General features: G+C 47.2%; 1 protein-coding gene across 2 annotated transcripts; it reads left to right on the top strand.

Annotated features, from left to right (window-relative positions):
- On the top strand, positions 1-27,636 carry riok3 (RIO kinase 3 (yeast)). 2 transcript variants are annotated; one of them, XM_078397965.1, is made up of 13 exons: positions 1-374; positions 5,230-5,351; positions 7,320-7,450; positions 8,107-8,214; positions 13,082-13,191; positions 14,633-14,776; positions 17,983-18,110; positions 18,323-18,505; positions 20,025-20,184; positions 21,766-21,846; positions 23,843-23,932; positions 25,673-25,780; positions 27,076-27,636. In XM_078397965.1, the coding sequence occupies exons 1-13, from the start codon at positions 330-332 to the stop codon at positions 27,166-27,168; spliced, it is 1,503 nt and encodes a 500-aa protein (XP_078254091.1). In that variant the 5' UTR covers positions 1-329; the 3' UTR covers positions 27,169-27,636. The 2 variants fall into 2 exon arrangements, with proteins under 2 accessions (XP_078254091.1, XP_078254090.1); XM_078397964.1 differs by having other exon boundaries at positions 7,320-7,462; positions 27,076-27,628.

Raw genomic sequence — 27,636 nt, forward strand, 5'->3', positions numbered from 1 at the left:
ACCTGGGCGGGGTCCAGCGGCCGATCGTCAACACATCGCGGGCGCTTTGCCCGGGCCTATCCCGTCCCGTCCCTCACCCCGGACCCCCGTCACAGCGCGGTGCCCAGGCCCCGCAGCGGGCGAGTCCCATCACAGCCCCCGTCCCGGCCTCAGCCCCAACCCTAGCGCCGAGTACCGTAGACCGGCCCCGGACCCGGAGCCCAGGCCTCGCCCCCTCCAGCCACAGGCAGCCACAGCCCGGCTCCAGTCCCAGTCCCAGTCCCAGGCCGCGGCCACGGAGCATCTCCTCGGCCCCGAGCGCAGCATTAGGTTTTACCCCGCCGTGGAGGATGGAGCCCGGCGTTGCGGCGCCTTCACAGCCCTGGAGAGAGAAGGTACTGAGGGAGCGCCGCACTGTGGGAGGGGCGGCACTGAGGGAGCGCCGCACTGTGGGAGGGGCGGCACTGAGGGAGCGCCGCACTGTGGGAGGGGCGGCACTGAGGGAGCGCCGCACTGTGGGAGGGGCGGCACTGAGGGAGCGCCGCACTGTGGGAGGGGCGGCACTGAGGGAGCGCCGCACTGTGGGAGGGGCGGCACTGAGGGAGCGCCGCACTGTGGGAGGGGCGGCACTGAGGGAGCGCCGCACTGTGGGAGGGGCGGCACTGAGGGAGCGCCGCACTGTGGGAGGGGCGGTAGACAATAGACAATAGGTGCAGGAGGAGGCCATTCAGCCCTTCGAGCCAGCACCGCCATTCAATGCGATCATGGCTGATCACTCTCAATCAGTAGTGGGAGGGGTGGTACTGAGGGAGCGCCGCACTGTGGGAGGGGCGGCACTGAGGGAGCGCCGCACTGTGGGAGAGGCGGCACTGAGGGAGCGCCGCACTGTGGGAGTAGTGACACTGAGGGAGCGCCGCACTGTGGGAGGGGCGGCACTGAGGGAGCGCCGCACTGTGGGAGAGGCGGCACTGAGGGAGCGCCACACTGTGGGAGTAGTGACACTGAGGGAGCGCCGCACTGTGGGAGGGGCGGCACTGAGGGAACGCCGCACTGTGGCGGGGTAGTACTGGGTGCCCGGAAAGCGCTGCCAAGGGTTGTGATGGAGGCAGATACCATTGGTGACATTTAAGTGGCTTTTAAATAGGTACATGGATATGGAGAGAATGGAGGGATATGGTTCATGTACAGGTAGATGTGATCAATTTAACTCAGCAAACAGTCTTTCCAGGTGAGGCAGAGGTTCACCTGCACCTCCTCCAACCTCATCTATTGTATCCGCTGATCCAGATATCAACTTCTCTACATCGGCGAGACCAAGCGCAGGCTAGGCGATCATTTCGCTCAACACCTTCGCTCAGTCCGCCTTAACCAACCTGATCTCCCGGTGGCTCAGCACTTATCATCATATCATATATATACAGCGCGGAAACAGGCCTTTTCGGCCCACCAAGTCCGCGCCGCCCAGCGATCCCCGCACATTAACACTATCCTACACCCACTAGGGACAATTTTTTACATTTACCCAGTCAATTAACCTACATACCTGTACGTCTTTGGAGTGTGGGAGGAAACCGAAGATCTCGGAGAAAACCCACGCAGGTCACGGGGAGGACGTACAAACTCCTTACAGTGCAGCACCCGTAGTCAGGATCGAACCTGAGTCTCCGGCGCTGCATTCGCTGTAAAGCAGCAACTCTACCGCTGCGCTACCGTGCCACTTCAACCCCCCCTCCCACTCCCATTCTGACCTTTCTGTCATGGGCCTCCTCCAGTGTCATAGTGAGGCCCACCGCAAATTGGAGGAACAGCACCTCATATTTCGCTTGGGCAGCTTACAGCCCAGCGGTATGAACATTGACTTCTCTAACTTTAGAAAGCTCCTCTGTCCCTCTCTTCCCCTTCCCAGTTCTCCCACTGTCTTCCTGTCTCCACCTATATCCTTTCTTTGACCCCCCCTGACGTCAGTCTGAAGAAGGGTCTCGACCCGAAACGTCACCCATTCCTTCTCTCCAGAGATGCTGACTGACCCGCTGAGTTACTCCAGCATTTTGTTATACCTTCGAGTTTAACTCAGCATGTTTGGCACAGACATTGTGGGCCGAAGGGCCTGTTCCTGTGCTGTACAGTTCTGTGTAGTGCAAGGCTGATTCGGAATGTAAAGAACATTCTGGCATAGCCTTAGTGCCCAGATCCCCCCAAAATGATTGAATTAATCCTCTTCTGTTTTTCAGTGTTAGACAAAGTAGTTGTTTTCCTATTGTTAAACAGATTTGATTTCAATGAGTTCCAACGTAATACTGTAACTTAATTGTTTAGCATTGGCCTGGAGGAATGAGCTGAATGAGCAGTGAAGGAAAATTGTGACAAGATGTCTTAAATATCCGCACAGCCAAGGAATTCATTGCCTTTGTAAAGTTGTCAGAGTCGTGGCAAATTACCAGCCATGTTCCTAAAGATGGTGGTGCTCAACAGCGAGCTATTTGTTTAGTCTGAGAAATATTTCTCCCTGGAGCAGCAAGGGATTTCCCCGGCTCTCACTCTGTACCCACGGCACCGTGTAATCTGCTGAATCTGCCAGCATGTTAATCATAAAGTCACGCAGCACGGAAACAGGCCCTTCAGCCCAACTCGTCCACGCCGACTAAGATGCCCAATCTACACTAGTCCCACCTGCCTGCGTTTGGCTCATATCCCTCTAAACCTTTGCTATCCATGTACTTGTCCAAGTATCTGTTAAATGTTGTTATTGTACCTGCATCAGCTACTTCTTCCAGCTGCTCGTTCCATACACCTACCACCCTCTGGGTGCAGGAAGAAAACCTGCAGATGCTGGTTTAAATCGAAGGTAGACACAAAATGCTGGAGTAACTCAGAGGGTCAGGCAGCATCTCGGGGGAGAAGAAATGGGTGGCGTTTCGGGTCGAGACCCTCCGTCCTAATGGGTGACGTTTCGGGTCGGGAGTCTCGACCAGAAACGTCACCCATTCCTTCTCTCCCGCGTTGCTGCCTGACCCGCTGAGTTACTTCAGCATTTTGTGTCTACCCTCTGAATGCAAATGTTCTGCCCCGCCCCCCCCCCCCCCCCCCCCGAGTTCCAATTAAAGGTATTACGTTATAATATTCCTGGTATTATGTCTCTTACAAGAGTACTATGCTCACATTTCTGTTGTGCTGCTACAAGTAAGAATTAGGGATAAATAAAACACTCTTGATGATTCTCCACCTGTTACTCTTCATGGGGATTGTCCAACAGGGGTCCATAAAACATAAAATTATTCAACCTCATTATTCCACTTTTGTCTTGATTCTCGTGCTGAAACTGTGGCTGTGGAATCCAGCAGGGCTCCTATGGCCTCACTAAACTAATCGTGCCGGTGTGGAGTTGTGTATCAAGTCATGCCCCACATGGCCTATACCACCCAACGAAAACCTAAGAGTTCATCTGATAATTACCATCGTTCCCATTTGCTGATTCCCTTGTTCTGTTTGTGAGCTCCACTGGCCCTTGAACTAGTGTTTTACATTTCTCTCAGTGGTGCAGTGGTGAGATTTGTTACCTCAAAGCGCCAGACACCCGGGTTCAATCCTGACCTCGGGTACCGTCTGTGGAGTTTGCACGTTCTCCCTGTGACCGCGTGGGGTTCTTCTGGGTGTTCCAGTTTACTCCCACATCTTAAAGACGTGCGGGTTTGTCGGTTAATTGGCCTCAGTAAATTTCCCCTAGTGTGTAGTGAGTGGATGTGAAACTGGGATAACATAGAACTAGTGTGAACGGGTGAGGGTTGGTCGGCGTGGACTTGATGGGCATGGGGGCTATTTCCACGTTCTATCTCTAAACTCAACCTTTGTTTTTGTGTTTCTCCAACCTCTGACTGTACGCAATGTTGCCTGGCTGCACGACAACTCTGAACGATTCTCTCCCACTGATTTCCTTGTATTTCATCTTCGTTCTGCACCTTTCCTGTGTGACTGTCAAGTCAAGTCAAGTCAATTTTATTTGTATAGCACATTTAAAAACAACCCACGTTGACCAAAGTGCTGCACATCTGATTAGGAAAAAAAAAAAGAAACATACAGTGGCAGGCAGCCAAACACAACGGCGCGGCCATCTTGAACAAAATGTTTAACTAAAGCAGAATGGTGTCCCGCGGCCGCGCCGCACCGGGCGATGGAAGGCCCCGCGGCCGAGCCGCACCGGGCGCTGTTCAGTCCCGCGGCCGAGCGCCATTTCTTGCCTGAGTGTCTTAAATTTCCTGAAGATTTTTGAGAGCTCTGGATAAAGCTCTGATGAAGACCTTGTGAGTACAGCAATCACTGCATTGTAAAGGGAGGTCCTGACCCCAAACCTTCCAAGTACTGTGCAGGTGCTGGTTTACCAAGGATAGATACAAAATGCTGGAGTAACCCAGTGGGTCATCTCTGAGAATATGGATAGGTGATGTTTTGGGTTGAGACCCTCCTTCAGACCGATGAGGGTTCCATCTGAAGAAGGGTCACCTTTCAATGTTCTCCAGAGATGTTGTCTGACCCGTTGAGTTACTCTAGCACTTTGTGTCTTAACCTGTTGAATACTACCCAGTTACAAGCATGAGAAATTGGTCTGGTTAACACATAGGGTGATTGAAGCCGCAAGCAGTCTTTGTATCTTCCGCAAAAGGCATGCAAATAAACAAAATAAAACACAACTTGTGTCTCCATAACAACCTTTGTGTTGCGGCAAGCCCTTTAATTGTTCAGACAAGCAGGGAATACAAGGCAAAGGTGGTGATATGATCAGGAAAGGGCATTGCATGGCTCAGAAAAAGGAGCTGGTATTAATCATACTGTTTCACCTGCTTTAGAGTAGTTTAGAGACCCAGCACGGTTTAGAGATCCAGCACGGAAACAGGCCTTCATCCCACGGAGTCCAAGCCAACCATTGATCATCCATTCATACTAGTTCTATATTATCCCACTTTCGCTTCCACTCCCTACACACAGGCCAATTCACCTACAAACCTGTTTACAGAGGCCAATTAACGTACAAGCCTGCACGTCTTCAGTATGTGGGAGGAAACCGGAGCACCTGGAGGAAACTCACTTGGTCACAGGAAGAATGTACAAACCCCACACAGACAACACCCATAGCCAGGATCGAACCTGGTTCTCTGGCACTGTAAGGCAGCAACTCTACCATCTGTGCTACCTTGCCGCCCTTTTGAATAAAACATCCAAGGTATCCGTTTTGACACTTCCGGTCTTTTTCTGTAGTGTCCGTGGGGAGCATCTCCTCTGGAGCGAACGCCCTGCTCCCTCACCGAGGTGATGAGTGAAGAGCTAGCTAAGGAGTTGCAGCAACAGGAAGAGAACGCAGCCTTCCCTCATGTTATCGGGTGAGTCACAGAAACATCGGTAAAGGATGACCTTTCTGTCCTGGCCTTCTCCATTGCCAGAGTGAGGCCACACACAAACTGGAGGAACAGCACCATGTATTTCACTTGGGTAGCTTACAACCCAATGACATGAACGTTGAATTCTCCAATTTCAGGTCAGTTTTATATACACCTCCCACCTGGGGTGGGAGAGCCAGTCTGCGGTTAAGAGCTGTGATTAATGGCAGATGGAGTTTAATCTCGGCAAGTGTGAGGTGTTGCACTTTGGGAGGTCGAATGTAAGGGGAAAATGGTAAGACCCTTAAAGCATTGACATTCAGAGGGATCTTGGGTTTCAAGTGCAGTAAGAAATATGCTTCCTTTATTCAAATCTCCTTATGATAAAGGCCATTGTACGACTTGCCATTGTAGCTCCTTGCTGCACCTGTTTGTTATCTTTCAGTTATTGGTTTATTATTATCAAGTGTTGTAAAATATAGTGATATAGCTCTGTTTTATGTGCTACCTAGTTAAATATAGTGTTAATGCTACAGAGAAAGCACAGATGTTGCCCTTGAATCCTCTACAGACACAAATTGAGGGCGTGCAGCGTAGGTTTACTAGGTTAATTCCCGGAATGGCGGGACTGTCATATGTTGAAAGACTGGAGCGACTAGGCTTCTATACACTGGAATTTAGAAGGATGAGAGGGGATCTTAAGGGGATCTTATCGAAACGTATAAGATTATTAAGGGGTTGGACATGTTAGAGGCAGGAAACATGTTCCCAATGTTGGGGGAGTCCTGAACAAGGGGCCACAGTTTAAGAATAAGGGGTAGGCCATTTAGAACTGAGATGAGGAAAAACTTTTTCAGTCAGAGAGTTGTGAATCTGTGGAATTCTCTGCCTCAGAAGGCAGTGGAGGCCAATTCTCTGAATGCATTCAAGAGAGAGCTAGATAGGGCTCTTAAGGATAGCGGAGTCAGGGGGTATGGGGAGAAGGCAGGAACGGGGTACTGATTGAGAATGATCAGCCATGATCACATTGAATGGCGATGATGGCTCGATGGGCTGAATGGCCTCCTGCACCTATTGAAATTAAAATTTTTTAAAAATCATCGTTTATTTAAGGTGCAATAAGTAAATGTCATTTGCCAGTGGTGAAACTTGGGGGCGGCACAGTGGTAGACCCGTTGCCTTACAGCATCAGAGACCTGGGTTCGATTCTGACCACGGTTGCTGTACGTACTGAATTTGTATGTTCTCCCTGTGACCACGTGGGTTCACCCAGGTGCTCTGGTTTCCTTCCACCCTCTTAAGACATGGGTTTGTAGGTAAATTGGCTTTGCTAAAAAATGTAAATTGTCCTTGGTGTATAGGATAGTGTTAGTGTAAGGGGTGATCGGTGGTCAGAATGGACTTGGTGGGCTGAAGGGTCTGTTTCCATGTTCTATCTCCAAACGAAATTAAGCTAAACTCAGTCGCTCTTGCGGTGATGTGGAGCATTCACACAGCCGTTCACATTCAGCTGTGATGTGTACGCCACGGCAAAACCTAGCGTGGTGGACCAGGCGACCGCATCACCGAACTCTCGTCCATGGTCTGCAATGACCTGCTGAATCTCCCGGTTGCTAACCATTTTAACTCCCCTTCCCATTCCCACATTGACCTTTCTGTCGTGGGCCTCCTCCGTTGCCAGCGTGAGACCACACGCAAACTGAAGTAACAGCACCTCATATTCTGCTTAGGTACCTTACAACCTAACAGTATGAAAATCGAATCCTCCAATTTCATGTTACACTCGAGTCCATTATCTCCCCAGTATGATAACAGAGGGGAAGAAGCTGTTCCTGAGAATCTTTTTCCCAACTCTGTCAATCTTTGTTGGGTAACACTGAGCCACGTGGGGTATTAAAGTCTGTTCACAGTGCAGCAATTGCGTGTGGTCGTTTGTGTGTGAGGAGGCTCATGTGTTTCTGTGATGTGCAGCATCGACAAGGCCGTTCTCATCGGGGAGGGCACGGAGACCTCCAGCGACCTGCTCTTGGCTCAGATGCTGCAGATGGAGTTTGACCGGGAGTACGACGCACAGCTTCGCCGGGAAGAAAACAAGTTGAATGGTGACAGCAAAAGTAGGAATAAAGGCCCCAGCCCATGTATTGTAATCGGAGTCATACAGCGCATGCCCAACTCTTCCAAAGCCAAGGTGCTCCATATACACTAGTACCACCTGCCCGACCCTAGCCCATACCTCTCTCAATCTTTCCCATCCATAACCCTGTCCAACTGCTCTAAAATGTTATGGTTCCTGCTGTAACTACCTCCTCTGGCATCTCAATCAACATACCACCCTCTGTTTGAAAACGTGCCTATTAAATCTTTCCCCTCTCACCTTAATCCCATGGCTTCTACTTCTTGATTTCCCAGCTCTGGGAAAAATACTCTGTGCTTTTACAGAGTCTGAAGTCAGAGTCAATCTGAAGCAGGGTCTCAACCAAAAACGTCACCTATTCCTTTTCTCCAGAGATGCTGTCTGACCCACTGAGTTATTAAAGCATTTTGTGTCTATCTTCTGTGCATTTATCCTATCTATTCCCCTCGTGTTATCATCCTCATCCGGTGATGGATTAAATTACACGGAATTGAGGTTGGATCTGCCGTATTGTGCTCTGCAACTTACAGAAGTTGGGCTCTGACATGCATTAATCCTCTCTATTCAAATCTGATTCACCGTGAATTATTGAGCTAGTTTCTTTCCTTCTGCTTTTCCACTCAGTTTCCATCTCTTTTGAGAATTACCGAATGGTGCATCCGTATGAAGACAGCGAGAGCTCAGAAGATGAGGTGGATTGGCAGGATACGCAGCACGATCCTTACAAACCTGGTAATGCCCAACCCTGCATCGCGCAGATACGTCTGGCCCAGCCCTGCATTGCGCAGACACGTCTGGCCCAGCCCTGCATCGCACAGACCCGTCTGGCCCAGCCGTGCATCGCTCAGACGTGTCTGGCCCAGCCCTGCATCGCACAGACTCGTCTGGCCCAACTCTGCATTGCACAGACACATCTGGCCCAGCCCTGCATCGCACAGACACGTCTGGCCCAGCCCTGCATCGCGCAGACACGTCTGGCCCAGCCCTGCATCGCACAGACACGTCTGGCCCAGCCCTGCATCACACAGACACGTCTGGCCCAGCCCTGCATCACACGGACACGTCTGGCCCAGCCCTGCATCGCGCAGACCCGTCTGGCCCAGCCCTGCATCGCACAGACACGCCTAGCCCTGCATTGCACAGACGCGCCTGGCCGATCCCTGCATCACACAGACACGCCTAGCCCAGCCCTGTATCACACAGACGCACCTGGTCCAGCCATGCATCGCACAGACACGTCTGGCCCAGCCCTGTATCACACAGACGCACCTGGCCCAGCCGTGCATCGCACAGACACGTCTGGCCCAGCCCAGCATCGCACAAAACCTGTCTGGCCCATCCGTGCATCGCACAGACCCGTCTGGCCCAGCCCTGCATCGCACAGACCCGTCGGGCCCAGCCCTGCATCGCCCAGACACGTCTGGCCCAGCCCTGCATCGCACAGACCCGTCTGGCCCAGCCCTGCATCACACAGACACGTCTGGCCCAGTGCTGCATCACACAGACGCGTCTGGCCCATCCCTGCATCGCCCAGACACGTCTGGCCCAGCCGTGCATCACACAGAGTGTGCACACACACATCCCTGCAGTCCTGGCTGTTTGTGCTTTCCGCTGTGTGGTGACTATCGTAAAGCTAGTGTAGATGTCCCCACTTTAGTTTAGTTTATTGTCACGTGTTCTGAGGTACAGTGAGAAGATTTTGTTACATGCTAACCAGTCATGATGCATGATAAAGGGAATAAGATTTAGTGCAAGGTAAAGTCTGATGAAAGATAGTCCGATGGTCTCCAATGAGGCAGATAGTAGTTCAGGACTGCTCAATAGTTGTTGGTAGGATGATTCAGTTGCCTGATAATAGCCAGTGGCTTGAGATGCCAGTGGCAGGCTTGTTTACAGTTAGTATTGTCACATACAGGTGGCACAGTGGCGCTGCGGTAGAGTTGCTGCCTTACAGCACCAGAGATCCGGGTTCGATCCAGACTATGGGTGCTGTCTGTATGGAGTTTGTATGTTCTCCATGTAACCACGTGGGTTTTTTCCAGTTTCCTCCCACACTCCAAAGACGTGCAGGTTAATTGGCTTCTGTAAATTGTCCCAAGGATATGTGGTGCTGAAGGGCCTGTTTATCTCTAACCTAAACTAAATGTAACAAGGTACATGGATGAACTACAACAAGTGTTCATCCCAGTCTGGCAAAAGAACAAACCAGGAAAGATAGTGCATCCGTGGCTAACAAGGGAAATCAAGGATAGTATTAAAACAAAAGATGAAGCATACAGATTAGCCAGACCATGGGACTGGGAGAAATTCAGTCCAGCAGAGGAGGACAAAGGGCTTAATTAGGAAAGGGAAAATAGATTATGAGGGAAACCTGGCAAGGAACATAAAAACTGACTGCAAAAGCTTTTATAGATATGTCAAGAGAAAAAGATTAGTTAAGACAAATATAGGTTCCTTGCAGTCGGAAACAGGTGAATTGATCATAGGGAACAAGGAGATGGCAGACCAATTGAACAAATACTTTGGTTCTGTCTTCACTAAGGAAGACATAAACCGTCTGCCGGAAATAGCGGGGGACCGGGGGTCTAATGAGATGGAGGAACTGAGGGAAATCCAGGTTAGTTGGGAAGTGGTGTTAGGTAAATTAAATGGATTAAAGGCAGATAAATCCCCAGGGCCAGATAGGCTGCATCCCAGAGTGCTTAAGGAAGTAGCCTCAGAAATAGTGGATGCATTAGTGATAATTTTTCAAAACTCTTTAGATTCTGGAGTAGTTCCTGAGGACTGGAGGGTAGATAATGTAACCCCACTTTTTAAAAAGGGAGGGAGAGAGAAAACGGGGAATTATAGACCAGTTAGCCTAACATCGGTAGTGGGGAAAATGCTAGAGTCAGTTATTAAAGATGTGATAGCATCACATTTGGAAAGTGGTGAAATCATCGGATAAAGTCAGCATGGATTTACCAAAGGCAAATCATGTCTGACGAATCTTATAGAATTTTTCGAGGATGTAACTAGTAGAGTGGATAAGGGAGAACCAGTCGATGTGTTATATCTGGACTTTCAGAAGGCCTTCGACAAGGTCCCACATAGGAGATTGGTGTACAAACTTAAAGCACACGGTATTGAGGGTTCAGTGTTGAGGTGGATAGAAAATTGGTTGGCGGACAGGAAGCAAAGAGTAGGAATAAACGGGTCCTTTTCGGAATGGCAGGCAGTGACTAGTGGGGTACCGCAAGGCTCAGGGCTGGGACCCCAGTTATTTACAGTGTATATTAATGATTTGGACGAGGGAATTGAATGCAACATCTCTAAGTTTGCGGATGACACGAAGCTGGGTGGCAGTGTTAGCTGCAAGGAGGATGCTAGGAGGCTGCAGAGTGACTTGGATAGATTAGGGGAGTGGGCAAATGCATGGCAGATGCAATATAATGTGGATAAATGTGAGGTTATCCACTTTGGCGGCAAGAACAGGAAAGCAGATTATTACCTGAATGGTGACCGATTGGGAGAAGGGGAGATGCAACGTGACCTGGGTGTCATGGTGCACCAGTCATTGAAAGCAAGCATGCAGGTGAAGCAGGCAGTGAAGAAAGCGAATGGTATGTTGGCATTCATAGCAAGAGGATTTGAGTTTAGGAGCAGGGAGGTTCTGCTGCAGTTGTACAGGGCCTTGGTGAGACCGCACCTGGAGTATTGTGTGCAGTTTTGGTCTCCTAACCTGAGGAAAGACGTTCTTGCCTTAGAGGGAGTACAGAGAAGGTTCACCAGATTGATCCCTGGGATGGCGGGACTTTCATATGAGGAAAGACTGGATAGACTGGGCTTGTACTCGCTGGAATTTAGAAGACTGAGGGGGGATCTTATAGAAACAAATAAAATTCTTAAGGGGTTGGAGAGGCTAGATGCGGGAAGATTGTTCCCGATGTTGGGGGAGTCCAGAACCAGGGGTCACAGCTTAAGGATAAGGGGGAAGTCTTTTAGGACCGAGATGAGAAAACATTTCTTCACACCGAGAGTGGTGAGTCTGTGGAATTCTCTGCCACAGAAGGTAGTTGAGGCCAGTTCATTGGCTATATTTAAGAGGGAGTTAGATGTGGCCCTTTTTGCTAAAGAGATCAGGGGGTATGGAGAGAAGGCAGGTACAGGCTACTGAGCTGGATGATCAGCCATGATCATATTGAATGGCGGTGCAGGCTCGAAGGGCCGAATGGCCTACTCCTGCACCTATTTTCTATGTTTCTATGTACAGTGAAAAGGCTTGTTTTGCATGCTATCGAAACAAATCAGATATACCTCCTCCAACCTCATCTATTGCATCCGCTGCTCTAGATGTCAACTCATCTATATCGGCGAAACCAAGCGCAGGCTCGGCGATCGCTTCGCTGAACACCTGCGCTCGGTCCGCATTAACGCCACTGATCTCCCGGTGGCCCAGCACCTCAACTCCCCCTCCCATTCCCAGTCTGACCTCTCTGTCATGGGCCTCCTCCAGTGCCATAGTGAGGCCCGCCGGAAATTGGAGGAGCAGCACCTCATATTTCGCCTGGGCAGTTTGCGGCCCGGTGGTATGAACGTCGACTTCTCCAACTTCAGATAGCTCCTCTGTCCCTCCCTTCCCCTCCTCCTTCCCAGATCTCCCTCTATCTTCCTGTCTCCACCTATATCCTTCCTTTGTCCCACCCCCGACATCAGTCTGAAGAAGGGTCTCGACCCGAAACGTCACCCATTCCTTCTCTCCCGAGATGCTGCCTGACCTGCTGAGTTACTCCAGCATTTTGTGAATAAATCGATTTGTACCAGCATCTGCAGTTATTTTCTTATACCAGAAATACAATTGAGTTGAACAAGTATAATAGTGCAAAGCGGACGATAAAGTGCAGAATGTAGTTCTCAGCATTGTAGCGCATCAGTTCCAGAGACAAAGTCCGTAATAGAGGGTAGAGGTGAATCAGACATAGAACCATAGAGTGTGGAAACGGGCCCCATCGGCTAACTTGCCCATGCTGAACAACATGCGTTTGGCCCATATCCCTCTAAACCTGTCCTGTCCATGTACCTGTCTAAATGTTTCTTAAACGTTGCGATAGTAACACGTTCCATACACCCGCCACCCTTTGTGTAAAAAAAAAAAGTTACTCCCTCAGATTCCTATTAAATCGTCCCCCCCCTCACCTTAAACCTATATTCTCTGGTTCTTGATTCCCCTACTCTGGGCAAATGACTGTGTGTTTTCCCGCCTTATTCCTTGCATGATTTTGTACACATCATGTACACAACTGTATACTTCCAACAGTTCTATGTTTAGGAATCAAATGCCTGGAAGTGATGATGATTAGGAAGGAGCAAGAAAAGTAGAATTAGAATGATAAAGTTTGACGGTCCCACGTGAGAATGTTTGGCACAGGATGGATGAGTGAGTTTGGGACCTTGAATAAGCTTCGGCTAACACAACTCAAATGTCAGATCCCACAAAGAAGTTTTGGTTTTTATTATTAAACCGAGTAAGAACATTGTATTTTCCTTCAATGTGTCGTGAAGGTTTTCTCTTCAGTATTTGTAAAACTAAATTCCTCAAACACCTTTCCTCTGCCGGTAGATAAACCCTCAACAAATCCAAAACGTGGATTTGCAGGAAAGGGGAAAGAGATTACCACCAAGCACGATGAGGTAACATGTGGCAGGAGGAACACTGCGCGAATGGAAAACGTAAGCATTGGTCGACCATTGGTAATGTTCTACATCTCAGGCAGTGAAGGTGTTGTCAAGAATTACAGCTGGGATCTTAATCAGTTGGGCAAGTGGGCTGAGGAATGGCAAATGGAGTTTAATGCAGATAAGTGTAATATGTGTACGAAGGAACTGCAGATGCTGGTTTGTGCTGTAGATAAACACAAAGTGTGGGGAGTAAATCAGCGTGTCAGGCAGCATCTCTGGAGAAAAAGGATGGGTGGCATTTTGGTTCGGAATCCTTCAGACTGAAAGTAGGTGGGGGGTGGGGGAAACGAGAGGTAGGAAAAGGCCAGAACAAATAAGGGCCAGTACAGATGACCAAGGAAATGAGCATAATAAGCACTGTTTGCATCCCTGTATCCTTTCGTTATCACCTCTTCCCCAGCCAACAAGGGGTCATTGTGAGCTCCACCTTTCCTTGATCATCTATTACTGACCCTTATTCTGGCCTTTTGCTACCTTTAGTTTCTCCCCTCCCACCCCCATCTATTTTCAGTTTGTAGAAGGGTTCCAACCCAAAACGTCACCCATACTTTTTCTTCAGAGATGCTGCCTGAGCCGCTGAGTTACTCCAACACTTTGTGTCTATCTAAGTGTAATTTGTTGTATTTTGGGAAGTCAAACCAGGGCAAGACCTTCACAGTGACCTAAAGGGCCCTGGGGAGTGTTGTCGAACAGATGGGATCTAGGAGTACACGTATATAGTTCCCTGAAAGTGATGTAGCAGGTAGATAGGGTGGTGAAGAAGACCTTTGGTACACCAGTCTTCATTCGTCAGGAAATTGGGTTTAGACATTATATTTGAGTTGTACAGGACATTGGTGAGGTTGCATTTAGAATATTGTGTTCAGATTTGGTCACCCTGCTATAGGAAAGATGTAATTAAGCTGGAAAGAGTGCTGAGAAGATTTATGAGGATGTAGCCAGGGGGCATCTAATTCACACAGAGGGTGATGGGTTTCTGGAGCTGCCAGAGGAGGTAGTTGAGGAGGGTGCAGTAAAACATATAAAATACATTTAGAGAGATTCATGGATGGGAAAGGTTTAGAGGAATATGGGCCTGGCTTCGGCAAATGGGACATGATTAGATGGGGCATCTTGATATGCATGGACATGTTGGGCCTGTTTCCGTGCTGTTTGACATGATGAATGTGACGTTTCTGAGTGCGGTGCCTAGGGTTAGAGGTGTTGGTCAGTATAATTGTCGATGTACATATATCTAATGCAATATGTAAAAACAAAACAGATACTGAACTAACCACGGAGGTGTAGTGTAAAAACTACCGGATGATTTGCAGTTGCACAAGTTTAATGAGGAAGGAAGTTTCTGTTTGCTAAACCGTGGAGCCAGACTCTGTCCTGTGGCACTGCTCTTGGTGGTGCTTCATAATGATCCATTATATCTCTTCCCTTTCAGTTTGCTCCGGAGTTCCAGGTTGGCGATGGGATTGGAATGGATTTGAAGCTGTCCAACCGGGTTTTCAATGCACTGAAGCAGCATTCGTACTCGGAGCAGCGCCGCAGCGCCAGGATCCACGAGAAGAAAGAACACTCCACTTCCGTATGTCTCCCTGGCAGCGATTACTAACAACATCTCACCTTTGTCCTCACCTCACCTCATAGGCCCAACTGTGGGCATAGGTTTAAGGTGCGGCATGGTGGCGCAGCGGCAGAGTTACTGCCTCACAGCGCCGCCAGAGACCCAGGTTGGATCCTGACTCGGATGCTGTCTGCACGGAGTTTGTACGTTCTCCCTGTGACCTGCGTAGGTTTTCTCCAAGTGCTCCAGTTTCCTCCCACACTTCAAAGACGTACAGGTTGCAGGTTAATTGGCTTTGATAAAAGTGTGTTGTCCGTGTGTAGGATAGTGCTAGTGTACGGGGTTATTACTGGTCAACACGGACTCAGTGGGCCGAAAAGCCTGTTTCTGCGCTGTATCTCTAAACTAAACTAAACTTGTGGTGAACTCTTAGTGTAAAAGGATGATGATGATACTTGTCACGTGCCTATGATCCAAGGCACAGTGAATATCTTTGTTTTGCATACAAACCAGTAAAAACATGCTATAGATAAGCACAATCATAGATAAGTACAAAAGCGCAACGATTGTCGTGTAATAGTAGACTTCACCGAGACTGCACAAAGAGTCGCCATGTGGCGCCAACAATGTTTCAAAGTTCTTGAGTGCAATCTTATCTTGGCCTTAAAGGCCCATTTTCCTGGCGGCACCGAACCTCTCCCCTGTTTGCACTGGCCCTTTCCAAATACCCATTTGTCCCTCTCTCCTACTCAAAATCTAAGAGTGTTTAAATGTCATATGCGGCAGCAACAGAACAATTAAATTCTTACCTGTTGCAGATTAACAGGCCTTAAACTAGCACACTGATCATAATACTTTCATTTAATGATCAGCGGTACAGGTCCACCACCGATTTTCTGGCAACTGATGTTCTGGCACCTCCTTCAATCCAGACAAAATTACGGGAGCTTTGCGTGTGACGCATGCTCTCGCGGAATATGTGCCTCTGTCCTGAAAGAGTTAATTGTTTACTTCTTTGTTAATTGTTAATTCTTTATTTAAGTTTCTAGCAGTCCATGGTGCTTTAGGGACACGGGAGGGGTATAATTTGTGGGTCAGAGATGCAATGTTGAATTATTATTATGTGACCTCTGTTGTTACGGCAAAATGAATAATCTGGCAAAGCTTTGGAACCAAGGGTGCTGGACAATCGATGGTGTACCTCTACTAGGTAACCATAATAGTGCAAAATGAGAAACAGCAGGGCAACCAAAGGCACAGTCCTTAGAAGATCATAGCTCTTGAGTTCTGAAGAAGGATCCCGACCCAAAACATCACCTCTTCGTGTTCTCCAGAGGTGTTGCCTGACCCACTGAGTTACTCCAGCACTTTGTCTTTTTTTTTGTAAACTAGCATCTGCAGAACAACTTTCTCTTTGCTGAGGTTAGTGTTGTGCATTGCTCAAGAGCCTGATAATTTTTGGGAAGAAGCTGTTCTTGAACCTGGGGGCCATGGTTTTCAGGCTTCTGTACCTTCGTCCTGATGGTAGCAGTGAGATGAGAGTGTGGCCAGGGTGGTGTGGGTCCTTGATGTCTGGCTGCTTTGAGGCAGCGCCTCCTGTAAATCTCTTTGATGATGGGGAGGTCAGTACCTGTGATGGCAGTGTCCACCACTCTCTGTCGTTTCCTTTTAATGTTCTCTATACTAGACTGTGTAATAATCTACAGAGTAGATTGTGGAAATCCCACAGAGTCTGCGCCAGCCAGCGATCACCCCCTACACTAGCACTATCCTAAACACTAGAGACAATTTACAATTTTACTGGCCAATTAACCTGCAAACCTGTATGTCTTTGGAGTGTGGGAGGAAACCAGAGCACCCGTAGAAAACCCAGCTGTGATCAATATAATTCAGTCCAACAAATGATATTCTATGTGAAAAGAAATTACAGATGCTGGAAATCTAAAGTAATAACTCAGAATGTTGGAAACTCAGCATGTCAGGCAGCATCTGTAGAGTGAGAAACTATCAACATTTCAGGTGGAAGACCCTTTGTCGGAACTGGCAAATGAATTCAACCTGAAACATTAACTTTCTCCCTCTTCCCATGTGTGGCCTGACCTGCTGAGTATTTCTGTTTGAATATTAGTGTTCAGTTCCCTACCTTCTTGAGCTCTTACCATGGACCCTGGGGAGACCTTGCAGCTATCAAGCGTACTCGTGTTCTGATTGACTTGGTTTAGTTCAGAGATACAGCAGAAACGGACCTTTCAGCCCACCTTGTCCATGCCACCATGCCGACTGTTCCCACTAGTTCTATGTTATCCCACTTTCACATCCACTCCCTACATACTCGGGGAATTTACAGAGGGCCAATTAACCTACATACCAGCAAGTCTTTGGGATGTGGGAGGAAACTGGAGCACCAGGAGGAAACCTATGCCGTCACAGCGAGACACAAGGTACTGCAGATGCTGGTTTACAAAAAAATCAGTGCTGGAGTAACTCAATGGGTCAGACAGCATTTCCTGGGAACACGAATAGGTGATATTTCCGGTCGTAACCCTTCAACGTGCAAGCTCCACAGAGATGGCATCCGATGTCAGGATCGAACCCCGATCTCTGGCGCTTTGAGGCAGCAGCTCCATGCTGTGCCACTGAAATGTTGACTTGAATTGTAATGTGCAGGCTTATCTTGCCTTTGTTTCCTTCATTTTAAATTTCTCCAGTCAAACTTGTCCTGCCATGATAAGTTCATTAGTTATTGGAGCAGAATTAGGCCATTCGGCCCATTGGGTTTACTCTGCCATTTAATCATGGCTGATCTATCTTTCCCTCTCAACCCTATTCTCCTGCCTTCTCCCCATAAACCCTGACAACCTACTAATCAGGCAACTGAACCATTCTATCAACAACTAGAGAGCGGTCCTGAGCTGGTATCTACCTCATTGGAGATGCGAGGACTATCTTTAACCGGACTCTACTGGACTTAATCTTGCACTAAATGTTATTCCCTTTATCCTGTATCTGTACATTGTGGACGGCTCTATTGTAATCATGTATAGTCTTTCTGCTGACTGGTTAGCACGCAACAAAATCTTTTCACTTTACCTCGGTATACATGTCAATAAACAAGAACAGTCGATCTCCGCTTTAAAAATACCAATGATTTGGCCTCCCGCCATCTGTGGCAATGAATTGCACTGATTCGCCACCTTCTGACTAAATAAATTTCTCCATTCCTCCAGGATCAAGCGGTGGATTCGAAAACCCGCCTGCTGCTGTACAAGATGGTGAACTCTGGGCTACTGGAACGCATCAATGGCTGCATCAGCACAGGCAAGGAGTCTGTGGTGTTCCACGCTAACGGGGGCAGGTGCGTAAGTCCAGAAACAAACCACCTTGTACCTGTCCACAAAGTCCGAACAAATGCACCTCTTTGTTGGAAAAGGCAGCTGAGGGACGTGGGTGGGAAGTGAACAAGAGTTAATGTTTCAGCTTGAACCCTTTCAGCTACTTTTCCCATTATTTAAAGCAGGTCAGTAATTTCCCAAATTTGATGTTGTGTGTTTGCTTCTCCCTGAACAGCTTGGGTGACAAAATGGTTCCTTCAGAGTGTGCCATCAAGGTTTTCAAGACTACTCTGAATGAGTTCAAGAACCGAGACAAGTACATCAAGGACGATTACAGGTTCAAGGATCGCTTCAGTAAGCTGAACCCGCGCAAGATCATTCGCATGTGGGCCGAGAAAGAAATGCACAACTTGACCAGGTGGGTGGGAAGCAGATTTGCCCTGATATTCTGTAACTATGCTCCCTCGCTTGTTTTTGTTTAATTTATTTTATTGTCATATGTACCGAGGTACAGTGAACAGGTTTTGTTGCATGTTGTTTAGTCAGCAGACAGAATAGACATGATTATAATCGAGTCTCCACAGTGTAGAGATACAAGGTAAAGGGAATAACGTTTAGTGCAAGTCTGAGGGTCTCCAATGAGGTAGATGGTGGCTCATGACTGCTTTCCAGTTGTTGATAGGGTGGTTCAGTTGCCTGATGACAGCTGGAATGAAACTGTCCCTGACTCAGGAAGTGTGCGTTTTCACACTTGTACCTCTTGCCTGATGGGAGAGGGGAGAACAGGGAATGACCGGAGTGAGACTGGTCCTTGATTATGCTGCTGGCCTTGCTGAGGCAGCATGAAGCGTAGATGGAGTCAATGGAAGGGTGGTTGGTTTGTGTGATGGTCTGTGCTGTGTCCACAATTCTCTGCAATTTCTTGGGGTCATGCATATAGCTGTTCCCAAACCATGGTTTGATGCATCCCGATAATATGCTTTCAGTTGTAAATTCTCTTTATACGGGAGATGAACATGCAGTCCCATTGACAGGTAGTGAAGACGTTATTGTCAGTTTGTGATGCAATAATCACCAATATTTCTCAAGAATGGCTGATATCATTTCACTTTATTGCTTGACATAGTTGCCTCTGTTGTTTCCATTCTCCTATGAAAGAGGGAGGCCATTCAGCCCATCAAGTAGATACTGGTTTGCAGAGCAATCCATTTGCCCTATCCCGTCTATATCTCTCTCCGATGTAACCTATTCTCTCCATGTTCCGGAAGCAGATATGTTACAGATACGATAATAGTGCTGTTAAGTGTCTGGTCATTAACTGTATACTTTCCCCTTACATTTGACTCCCAAAGTGCAAGACATCTCACTTTTTTGGATTAAACTCCACCTGCTATTTCTCTGTCCATATTGTAGCTCATCTATATCCCTCTGTATCTTTTGACAGCCTTCCTCATGGTCCACAACTCCACCAATTTTGGCAACACAAGTAAATGGAGATGGAATATGGGCAAAACACAAAGTATTGGAGGAACTCAGCGGGTCAGGCAGCATCTGAAGAAGGGTCCTGACCTGAAATGTTGTTTGTCCATCTGACACTGCCTGATCCACTGAGTTACTCTGGCACTCTGTGTTTTGCCACCATTTTTGGTGTGCGTTTGTGTATGTGTACATATACACACACACACACGTACACGTGTATATGTATGTATAGATATGTGTGTGTGTTTATTATTGTCACATGTACTGAGATACAGTGAAAAGCTTTTGTTTGCGTGCTATCTCGTCAAAGAAAAGACTGTACATGATTACCATCAAGCCATCTGCAGTGCACAGACAAAAGGGACAACAATCAAGGAGGTGAGTAGACTATTCCTGCTTCTCTTTGCTTGCATAAATGCAGGTTATTGAACATTTTTTTGTCCAATTTTCTTCCCCAGAATGCATAAAGTTGGAATTCCCTGTCCATCGGTGGTTCTTCTCAAGAAGCACATCCTGGTGATGTCATTCATTGGCCAGGACCACGTGGCTGCTCCCAAATTAAAGGATGTTCAACTTAGCAACGAGGATATGACGCAAGCCTACCACCAGGCTTTGCATGTAAGCTCATGCCCCAACTCTTCCTTCTTCCTCTCCCCTGTGTCCCACCTGCACCAGCACCCCTCACCATCCACTTCCACCATCATTCCTTCCTCTAGCGTCACAATTTGCAACTCTTCGATCCTTTTGTCTCACATCTTCTGTATTTTCATCTCTGGCCTTTGCCCAACCATCTGCCCATCATCTGCTTCAAACATGATCCAGAAGAATTAGGTTGTACATGGCCCGCAAGAGTGTTACAAAACACAGAGATCTGGAAGTATAGGTGCATGGTTCCATGAAAGTGATGAGGGATAGACGGGCTGGTTAAGGAGATATAAGGAACTTTGGATACTGGAATTTTAAGCAAACCACAAGGTGCTGGAATAACTCAGCGGATCAGGTAGAGTAAATGGAGGGAATGGACATCCTTCAATTGTTGGTGAAGACGGCTGTACAAGTTGTTGGTGAAACCACATTTGGAGTACTGTGCAGTTCTGATCGCCCAGCTACCAAGAAAGATGTCATTAAGATGGAAAGGGTGCAGAAGAGATTCACCAGGATGTTACCTGGGCTTGTGGGCTTGATTATAAGGAGAAGTTGGGTAGGAGGGTCTTTGTTTTTTGGAGCATCGAAGGCTGAGGGGTAATCTTGTTTAAGTGTACAAGATTATGAGGGGCATGGATAAAGTGAATGCTCCTCCCATGATGGAGGATTCTAAAACTAGAAGGCATAGGCTTAAGGTGAGAGGGGAGAGATTTAAGAGATACCTCAGCGGCAAATTTCTCACTCCGCGATTAGTCTGTCTGGAATGAGCTGCCAGAGGAAGTGGTCACATTAACAACATTTGGACAGATATATGAATAGGAAAGGCTATGAGCGGAATGCAGGAAAATGGGACTAGCCCAGTATACCAACTTGGTTGGCACGGACAAGGTGGGCTGAGGGGCTGTTTCCGTGCTGCATTGTGCTCTTTCAGCAGCTTTGCGCCCCATATCTGGGGAAGGATGTGCAGATTTTGGAGAGGGTCCAGACGAGGTTGACAAGAATGATCCCAGGAATGATTGGATTAACATGAGAGGATATCTTGACAGCACTGGGCCGTCATAGTCACTGGAGTTTAGAAGAACGAGGGGGAACATCGTTGAAACTTTCCGAATAGTGAAAGGCTTGGATAAAGTGGATTTGGAGAGGATGTTTCCACTAGTAGGAGAGTCTAGGACCAGAGGCCATAGCCTCAGAATAAAAGATGAGAGGAAATTTCTTTAGTCAGAGGATGCCGAATCTGTGGAATTCATTGCCACATGCAGCTGTGGAGGCTGTCAATTGATATTTCGAAGGCAGATATTGACAAATTCTTGATTAGTAAGTGTGTCAGGGGTTCTGGGGAGAAGGCAAGAGAATGGGGTTGAGAGGGAAAGATAGATCAGCCATGATTGAATGGCAGAGTAGGCCTAATGAGCCGAATAGCCTAATTATGAACTTGACTCTATAAATGCCTCTACATTTGCAAGTCTCAAGGATTTTAAGTACATGGTTTACTGTGGACCTGCTTGTCAATTGGCCTCAGTACTGTGTTTGACGGTCTACTTTGCTTTACAGATGATGCAGCAGCTCTACACCAAATGCAACCTCGTTCATGCTGACCTGAGCGCTTACAACATGCTGTGGCACATGGGGAAGGTAAGGACGCTTGTAATAGCGCCAGGAAACTGGCTCTTCTGCCCATCGAGTCACTGCCAGCCACTAACTGACTAGTGGGGTACCGCAAGGCTCGGCTATTTACAATATACATTAATGATTTAGATGAAGGGATTAAAAATAACATGAGCAAATTTACAGATGACACAAAGCTGGGTGGCAGTGTGAAATATGAGGAGGATGCTATGAGGATGCAGGGTGAATTGGACAGGTTGGGTGAGTTGGCAGATGCATGGCAGGTGCAGTTTAATGTGGATAAATGTGAGGTTATCCACTTTGGTGGCAAGAACAGGAAGGCAGATTATTATCTGAATGGTGTCCAGTTAGGAAAAGGGGAAGTACAATGAGATCTGGGTGTCCTTGTACATCAGTCACTGAAAGTAAGCATGCAGTTACAGCAGGCAGTGAAGAAAGCTAATGGCATGTTGGCCTTCATAACAAGAAGAGTTGAGTGTAGGAGCAAAGAGATCCTTTTGCAGTTGTACAGGGCCCTGGTGAGACCACACCTGGAGTATTGTGTGCAGTTTTGGTCTCCAAATTTGAGTGCAGCATAGGTTCACAAGGTTAATTCCCGGGATGGCGGGGCTGTCATATGTTGAAAGAATGGAGCGACTGGGCTTGTATACACTGGAATTTTAAAGGATGAGAGGGCATCTTATTGAAACATATAAGATTGTTAAGGGATTGGACACGTTAGAGGCAGGAAACATGTTCCCGATGTTGGGGGAGTGCAGAACCAGGGGCCACATTTTGAGAATAAGGGGTAGGCCATTTAGAACGGAGACGAAAACCTTTTTCACCCAGAGAGTTGTGAATCTGTGGAATTCTCTGCCTCAGAAGGCAGTGGAGGCCGATTCTCTGGATGCTTTCAAGAGCGTTAGATCGAGCTCTTAAAGATAGCGGGGTCAAGGGATATAGGGAGAAGGCAGGAAGGGGGTACTGATGAGATGATCAGCCATGATCACAATGAATGACGGTGCTGACTCGAAGGACTAAATGGCCTACTCCTGCACCTATTTTCTATTATTAACTACCCATGAGGAATACACGCAGTGCTGGAGGAACTTGGCGGCTCAGGCAGCGAGTGACCAGTCCAGATGGAGGGTCCCAACCTGAAATGTTGCCTGTCCATTCCCTGTACAGATGCTGTTTGGCCCACTGAGTTCCTCCAGCACTTTGTGTTTTGCTCCAGATTCTAGCTACTGCAGTCTCTCATGTCTCCACTAGGTTGAGGTGCATTATTGTCAGGTTTGGGCAGAGCTGTTCCCAAACCAAGTTGTGATGCCATCCACCAGGTTTCTTCCTGTGGTGACCTGTAGAAGTTTAAGAGTCACTGAAGACTTGCCGGATATACACTGGAATTTTAAAGGATGAGAGGGCATCTTATTGAAACATATAGGCCTGTCAGGAAGTAGAGGCGTGGCTGTTGCTTCAATGTGGTCAGTCCACGACAGATCAGTGGTAATAAGGGTCTGTTTCCGTGCTGTATCACTCTGACTAGTTTAGAGATACAGCCCCTTCGGCCCATCGAGTCCATACCAACCAGCGATCCCTGTGCACTAACACCATCGTAAACACACTAGGAACAATTTACAATTATACCAAGCCTATTAGCCTACAAATATGTACGTCTTTGAAGTGTGGGAGGAAATCAGAGCGCCCATTAAAAACCCACACAGGTGAGAACGTACAAACTCCATACAGACAGCACCCATCGTCAGGATCGAAACCGGGTGTCTGGAGCTGTGAGGCAGCAACTCTACTGCTGCGCCACCGTGCCGACTCTGAGAGGTTGTTGCCCTGACACCATGTCACTAAGTTCTCTACCTCCTCCCTGTACTCCCTGCATGAAAAGGTCAGTTTTGGAACAGCAGTCCTGCCGACCTTGTTTGTGATGTCCCATCTAGTGGTGACAGATCTTGTGTTGTGTTTATGTGGGGGTAACCTGCAGGAGCCCATACTGTATATTCTCTTCCAGATCTGGTTGATTGACGTTGGTCAGTCCGTGGAACCCACTCATCCACATGGCCTCGAGTTTCTCTTCAGGGACTGTAAAAATGTCTCTCAGGTAATGCAGTAAATTGCTTTTTGTTGTCATCCATCCATGATAACTTGCTTCGATAGCCGTGACTTAGAAATTACCTGCTCAGAACGGGCCATACGGCCCAACAAACGTCACTTTCCTCATGAGTTGTTTACATAGTCTATCAGCATAACCTTTCATTCAATAGGTCATTCTGCCCATCAAGTCTACTCTGCCATTCAATCTATCTTACCCTCTCAACCTCATTCTCCTGCCTTCTTCCTATAACCCCTAACACCCATACTAATCAATTCCGAACACAGGAATGCCACCTCATATTCCGCTTGCGTAGCTTACAGCCCATCAGTATGAATGTTGTATTCTCCGATTTTAGGTAACCTCTACAAGCCCCCTTTCTCCCCACTTGAACTGGCAACACCCCCCCCCCCCCCTCCCTCCTACATTCTTTCCTCGGGCTTATATGTTTGTACGCACCGTCAGGATTGGCTATTTTTTAATTTCGTTGTACTCGTTGCAATGACAATAAATGAATATTATTTATTATTAACAATTCACATCTCTTCAATCCTTTTGTCTCATACGTTCGATTTTAAACTGGCCCCTGTTCTAAACATCTGCCTATCATCCGCCTCCCTCACCTGTGCCTACCTTTTACCTGCCACTATTTCTCCTGCCTTGCCTCTTCCCCAGCCACCTTCCCCCCTCCCCCCACAAGCAGTCTGAAGAGGGTCTCAACCCGAAATGTCAACTATCCATGTTCTCCAGAGATGGTATCTGACCCGTTGAGTTACTCCAGCACTTTGTGTCTATCTCCAATGTCTACAGTTCAGCTTTAGTTTAGTTTAATTTAGTTTAGTTTAGAGATACAGCAATTGAGTCCATGCTGATCAGCGATCCCTGCACACTATCGCTATCTGATACAAATTAGGGACAATTTACAATTTACAAAAGCCAATTAACCTACTAACCTTTACGTCTTTAGAGTGTGGGAGGAAACCGGAGCACCCGGAAAAACCCACGCAGTCACAGGGAGAAAGTACAAATCCATAAAGAAAGCACCTGTAGTCAGGATGGAATCCGGGTCTCTGGCGCTGTGAGGTAGCAACTCTACCGCTGCATCAATGTGCAGTAGCTATTCTTTCCACCGTGCTCTACAGCATTGCTTTTATAAAAGAAGAGGTTTTAGGTTTAACTTCTGACATCTACAATCAGATGTCACAACAGTGAACTCCAATAATCTGGTACATTCAGCGGTGTCAGATTATTGGACTATTGGATGTTATTCCTACCAGTACCCCACCGCCACCTTTATAAGATCTTGCACTGTATAATATATCTTCCAGTGGGAGATGGGGCCCTGGTGATTCAAAGGGAGCTTTGATGTGTGCCCTAGTGATGTTAAACAGATCAGGAAACGGGTCTCTGGTGAGTTTAAAGAGAGTGGGGAAAGTGGGACTTGGGAAGCAACTCTATCGCTGCGCCACTGTGCCACCCAAATATTGACTGAACTGTTTCATGGTCAGAGTTGTACAGCGTGGAATAGACCCTTTGACCCAACTTGTCCACACCAACCAACATGCCCCATCTACACTAGTTCCACGTGCCTACGTTTGACCCATATCCCTCTATACCTTTCTTATCCATGTACCTGTTCAAATTCTATTTAAAGGTGTGTTAGTAAACGGCGCCAGGCACGATCAGACATTGTGTGTGGTTCTCCTCTCAAGGGCCTGACTGTGTAACATGCTCTTCGCCTTGTTGTAGTTCTTCCAGAAGGCAGGTGTTATGGATGCAATGAGTGAACACGAGCTTTTTAACGCCGTTTCCAGTTTGGACATTACTGCCGACAATGAGGGGGACTTCCTTGCTGAGGTATGTCCATTTATTGTCATATACAGGGTGTTCCTAAACTCAGGAATTTAACTGTGAAATGTTTCATCCTGTTATTAGATGCTACATAAAGTCACTGGGAACAAACTTGACATTTCAGGTCAAAATCTTTTTTCAGAACAGGGAAGGAGACAAAAAGATGCTGCTGGAAGGGTGGGGGATGGAGAATCACCGAGTATAGTGGGTGTGATCGTGAGGTTAAGCTGTAAACAAGGTATTGGTGTTGGTTTATTATCGTCACGTTACGGAGATACAATGGAAAACTGCCTGCTCCCTGGTCAATTCATGCTGTAATGAATACAATTGAGGCAATAAAAAATATACCAGAGTGCAGAATATAGTGTTACAGTTACAGAGAAACTGCAGATAAAAAAAATATAAGGTCCACATTGAGGTAGATTGGAAGATCAGGACGGCAGCCTAGCTTCCTGGAGGACCGTTTTGTGGTCTGATAACAGCGGGTTCCTGAATCTGATGCTTCCAAGATTTTGTATCTTCTGCCCAAATGGAGAGGAACGAAGAAGGACCATTTCTACAGAAGTGCCATTGAAAGCATCCTATCGGGATGCATCACAGTTTGGTTTGGCAATCGCCCTGTCCAAGACCGCAAGAAATTGTAGAGAGTTGTGGATGTAGCCCAGTCCATCACACAGACCGGACTCCCCACCTTTAACTTCATCTACACTTCACGCTGACTTGGGAGAGCAGCCAACATAATCAAGGACCATTCACACCCTGATCATTCTTTCTTCTCCCTGCTCCCGTCGGGCAGAAGATACAAAAACTTGAAAGCATGTTGAAGATACAAAAACTTGAAAGATTCAGGAATGGCTTCTTCCTTGCTATTATCAGAGTCTTGAATGGACCTCTCATAAGCTAAACATCTCCAATCTACTTTGTTGCACCCCTTGCACTTTTTTATAAATGATCTACACTTTCTCTGAAGCTGTAAGACTCTTTTCTGCACACTTTTATGGTTTAATCTGCCTAGCTAGGCGGGTTTTCATTATATCTCGGTACATGTGACAATAATAAATCAATACCTTAGTGGTTTCGTAGAAGTGTTCTGAGCTCAGAAGTGAATAAATTGCTCTACTGACCGGTGGGTCACGATTAATAATTTCTTGATAATCCTTCAGTACTCCAGTCACCTGGTAACTAATCTAGTATGTGCAGATTTCAAAGCTAAACATCAAGACCACTCTGATAATGTTGCTGATTGTCCCTGGTACAGAGTGAAGAGCATGCTTAATTTTGGTGTCTTTATTTATCTGCAGATCGAAGCTTTGGAAAAGATAAATGAAGATCACGTGCAGCAGCATGGGAAATACGCTCAGTTTGAGTCTGACGAAAGTCCAGTGGATGATTAAAGGAGGAAAGGATTTTAAAGTAAAGATTTGATGTAGCTAGCCGTTTGCTAGAGGGATCAGTAACCTGGAAAACTAGGATTCAACGGAGCTGGAAACGCAGTTTAATCTGAATTAAAATTAAAAATGAGTGCCGGTAGATTTGTGTGATTGATATTTATTCTGTGAGAAACAGACTAATGCTGAACCGCTAGAAGCTACAGTTCGCTGCACCCTTCATTGGTGTGATCCCTGTGTGACAATTAAATACTGTGAGGTATTAAAAACAAAATCTAAGCAAACTACAACGACAATACATGTGATTTTTGTATGTTGATGCATTTTAATATAACCAAAGGTGTGGATTGCTGCCCAAATGTGGCATTGAAATGGAGTCCGAGTGAAGTCTGTGATCACTGAACAGTACCTTGTATTCCACTGAGTGCCCTACATCCCAATGGTATGAACATTAAATTTTCCAGTTCCAAGTAA

Source organism: Rhinoraja longicauda, chromosome 4 (genome assembly GCF_053455715.1).
Source record: "Rhinoraja longicauda isolate Sanriku21f chromosome 4, sRhiLon1.1, whole genome shotgun sequence".
Lineage (NCBI taxonomy): Eukaryota > Metazoa > Chordata > Chondrichthyes > Rajiformes > Arhynchobatidae > Rhinoraja > Rhinoraja longicauda.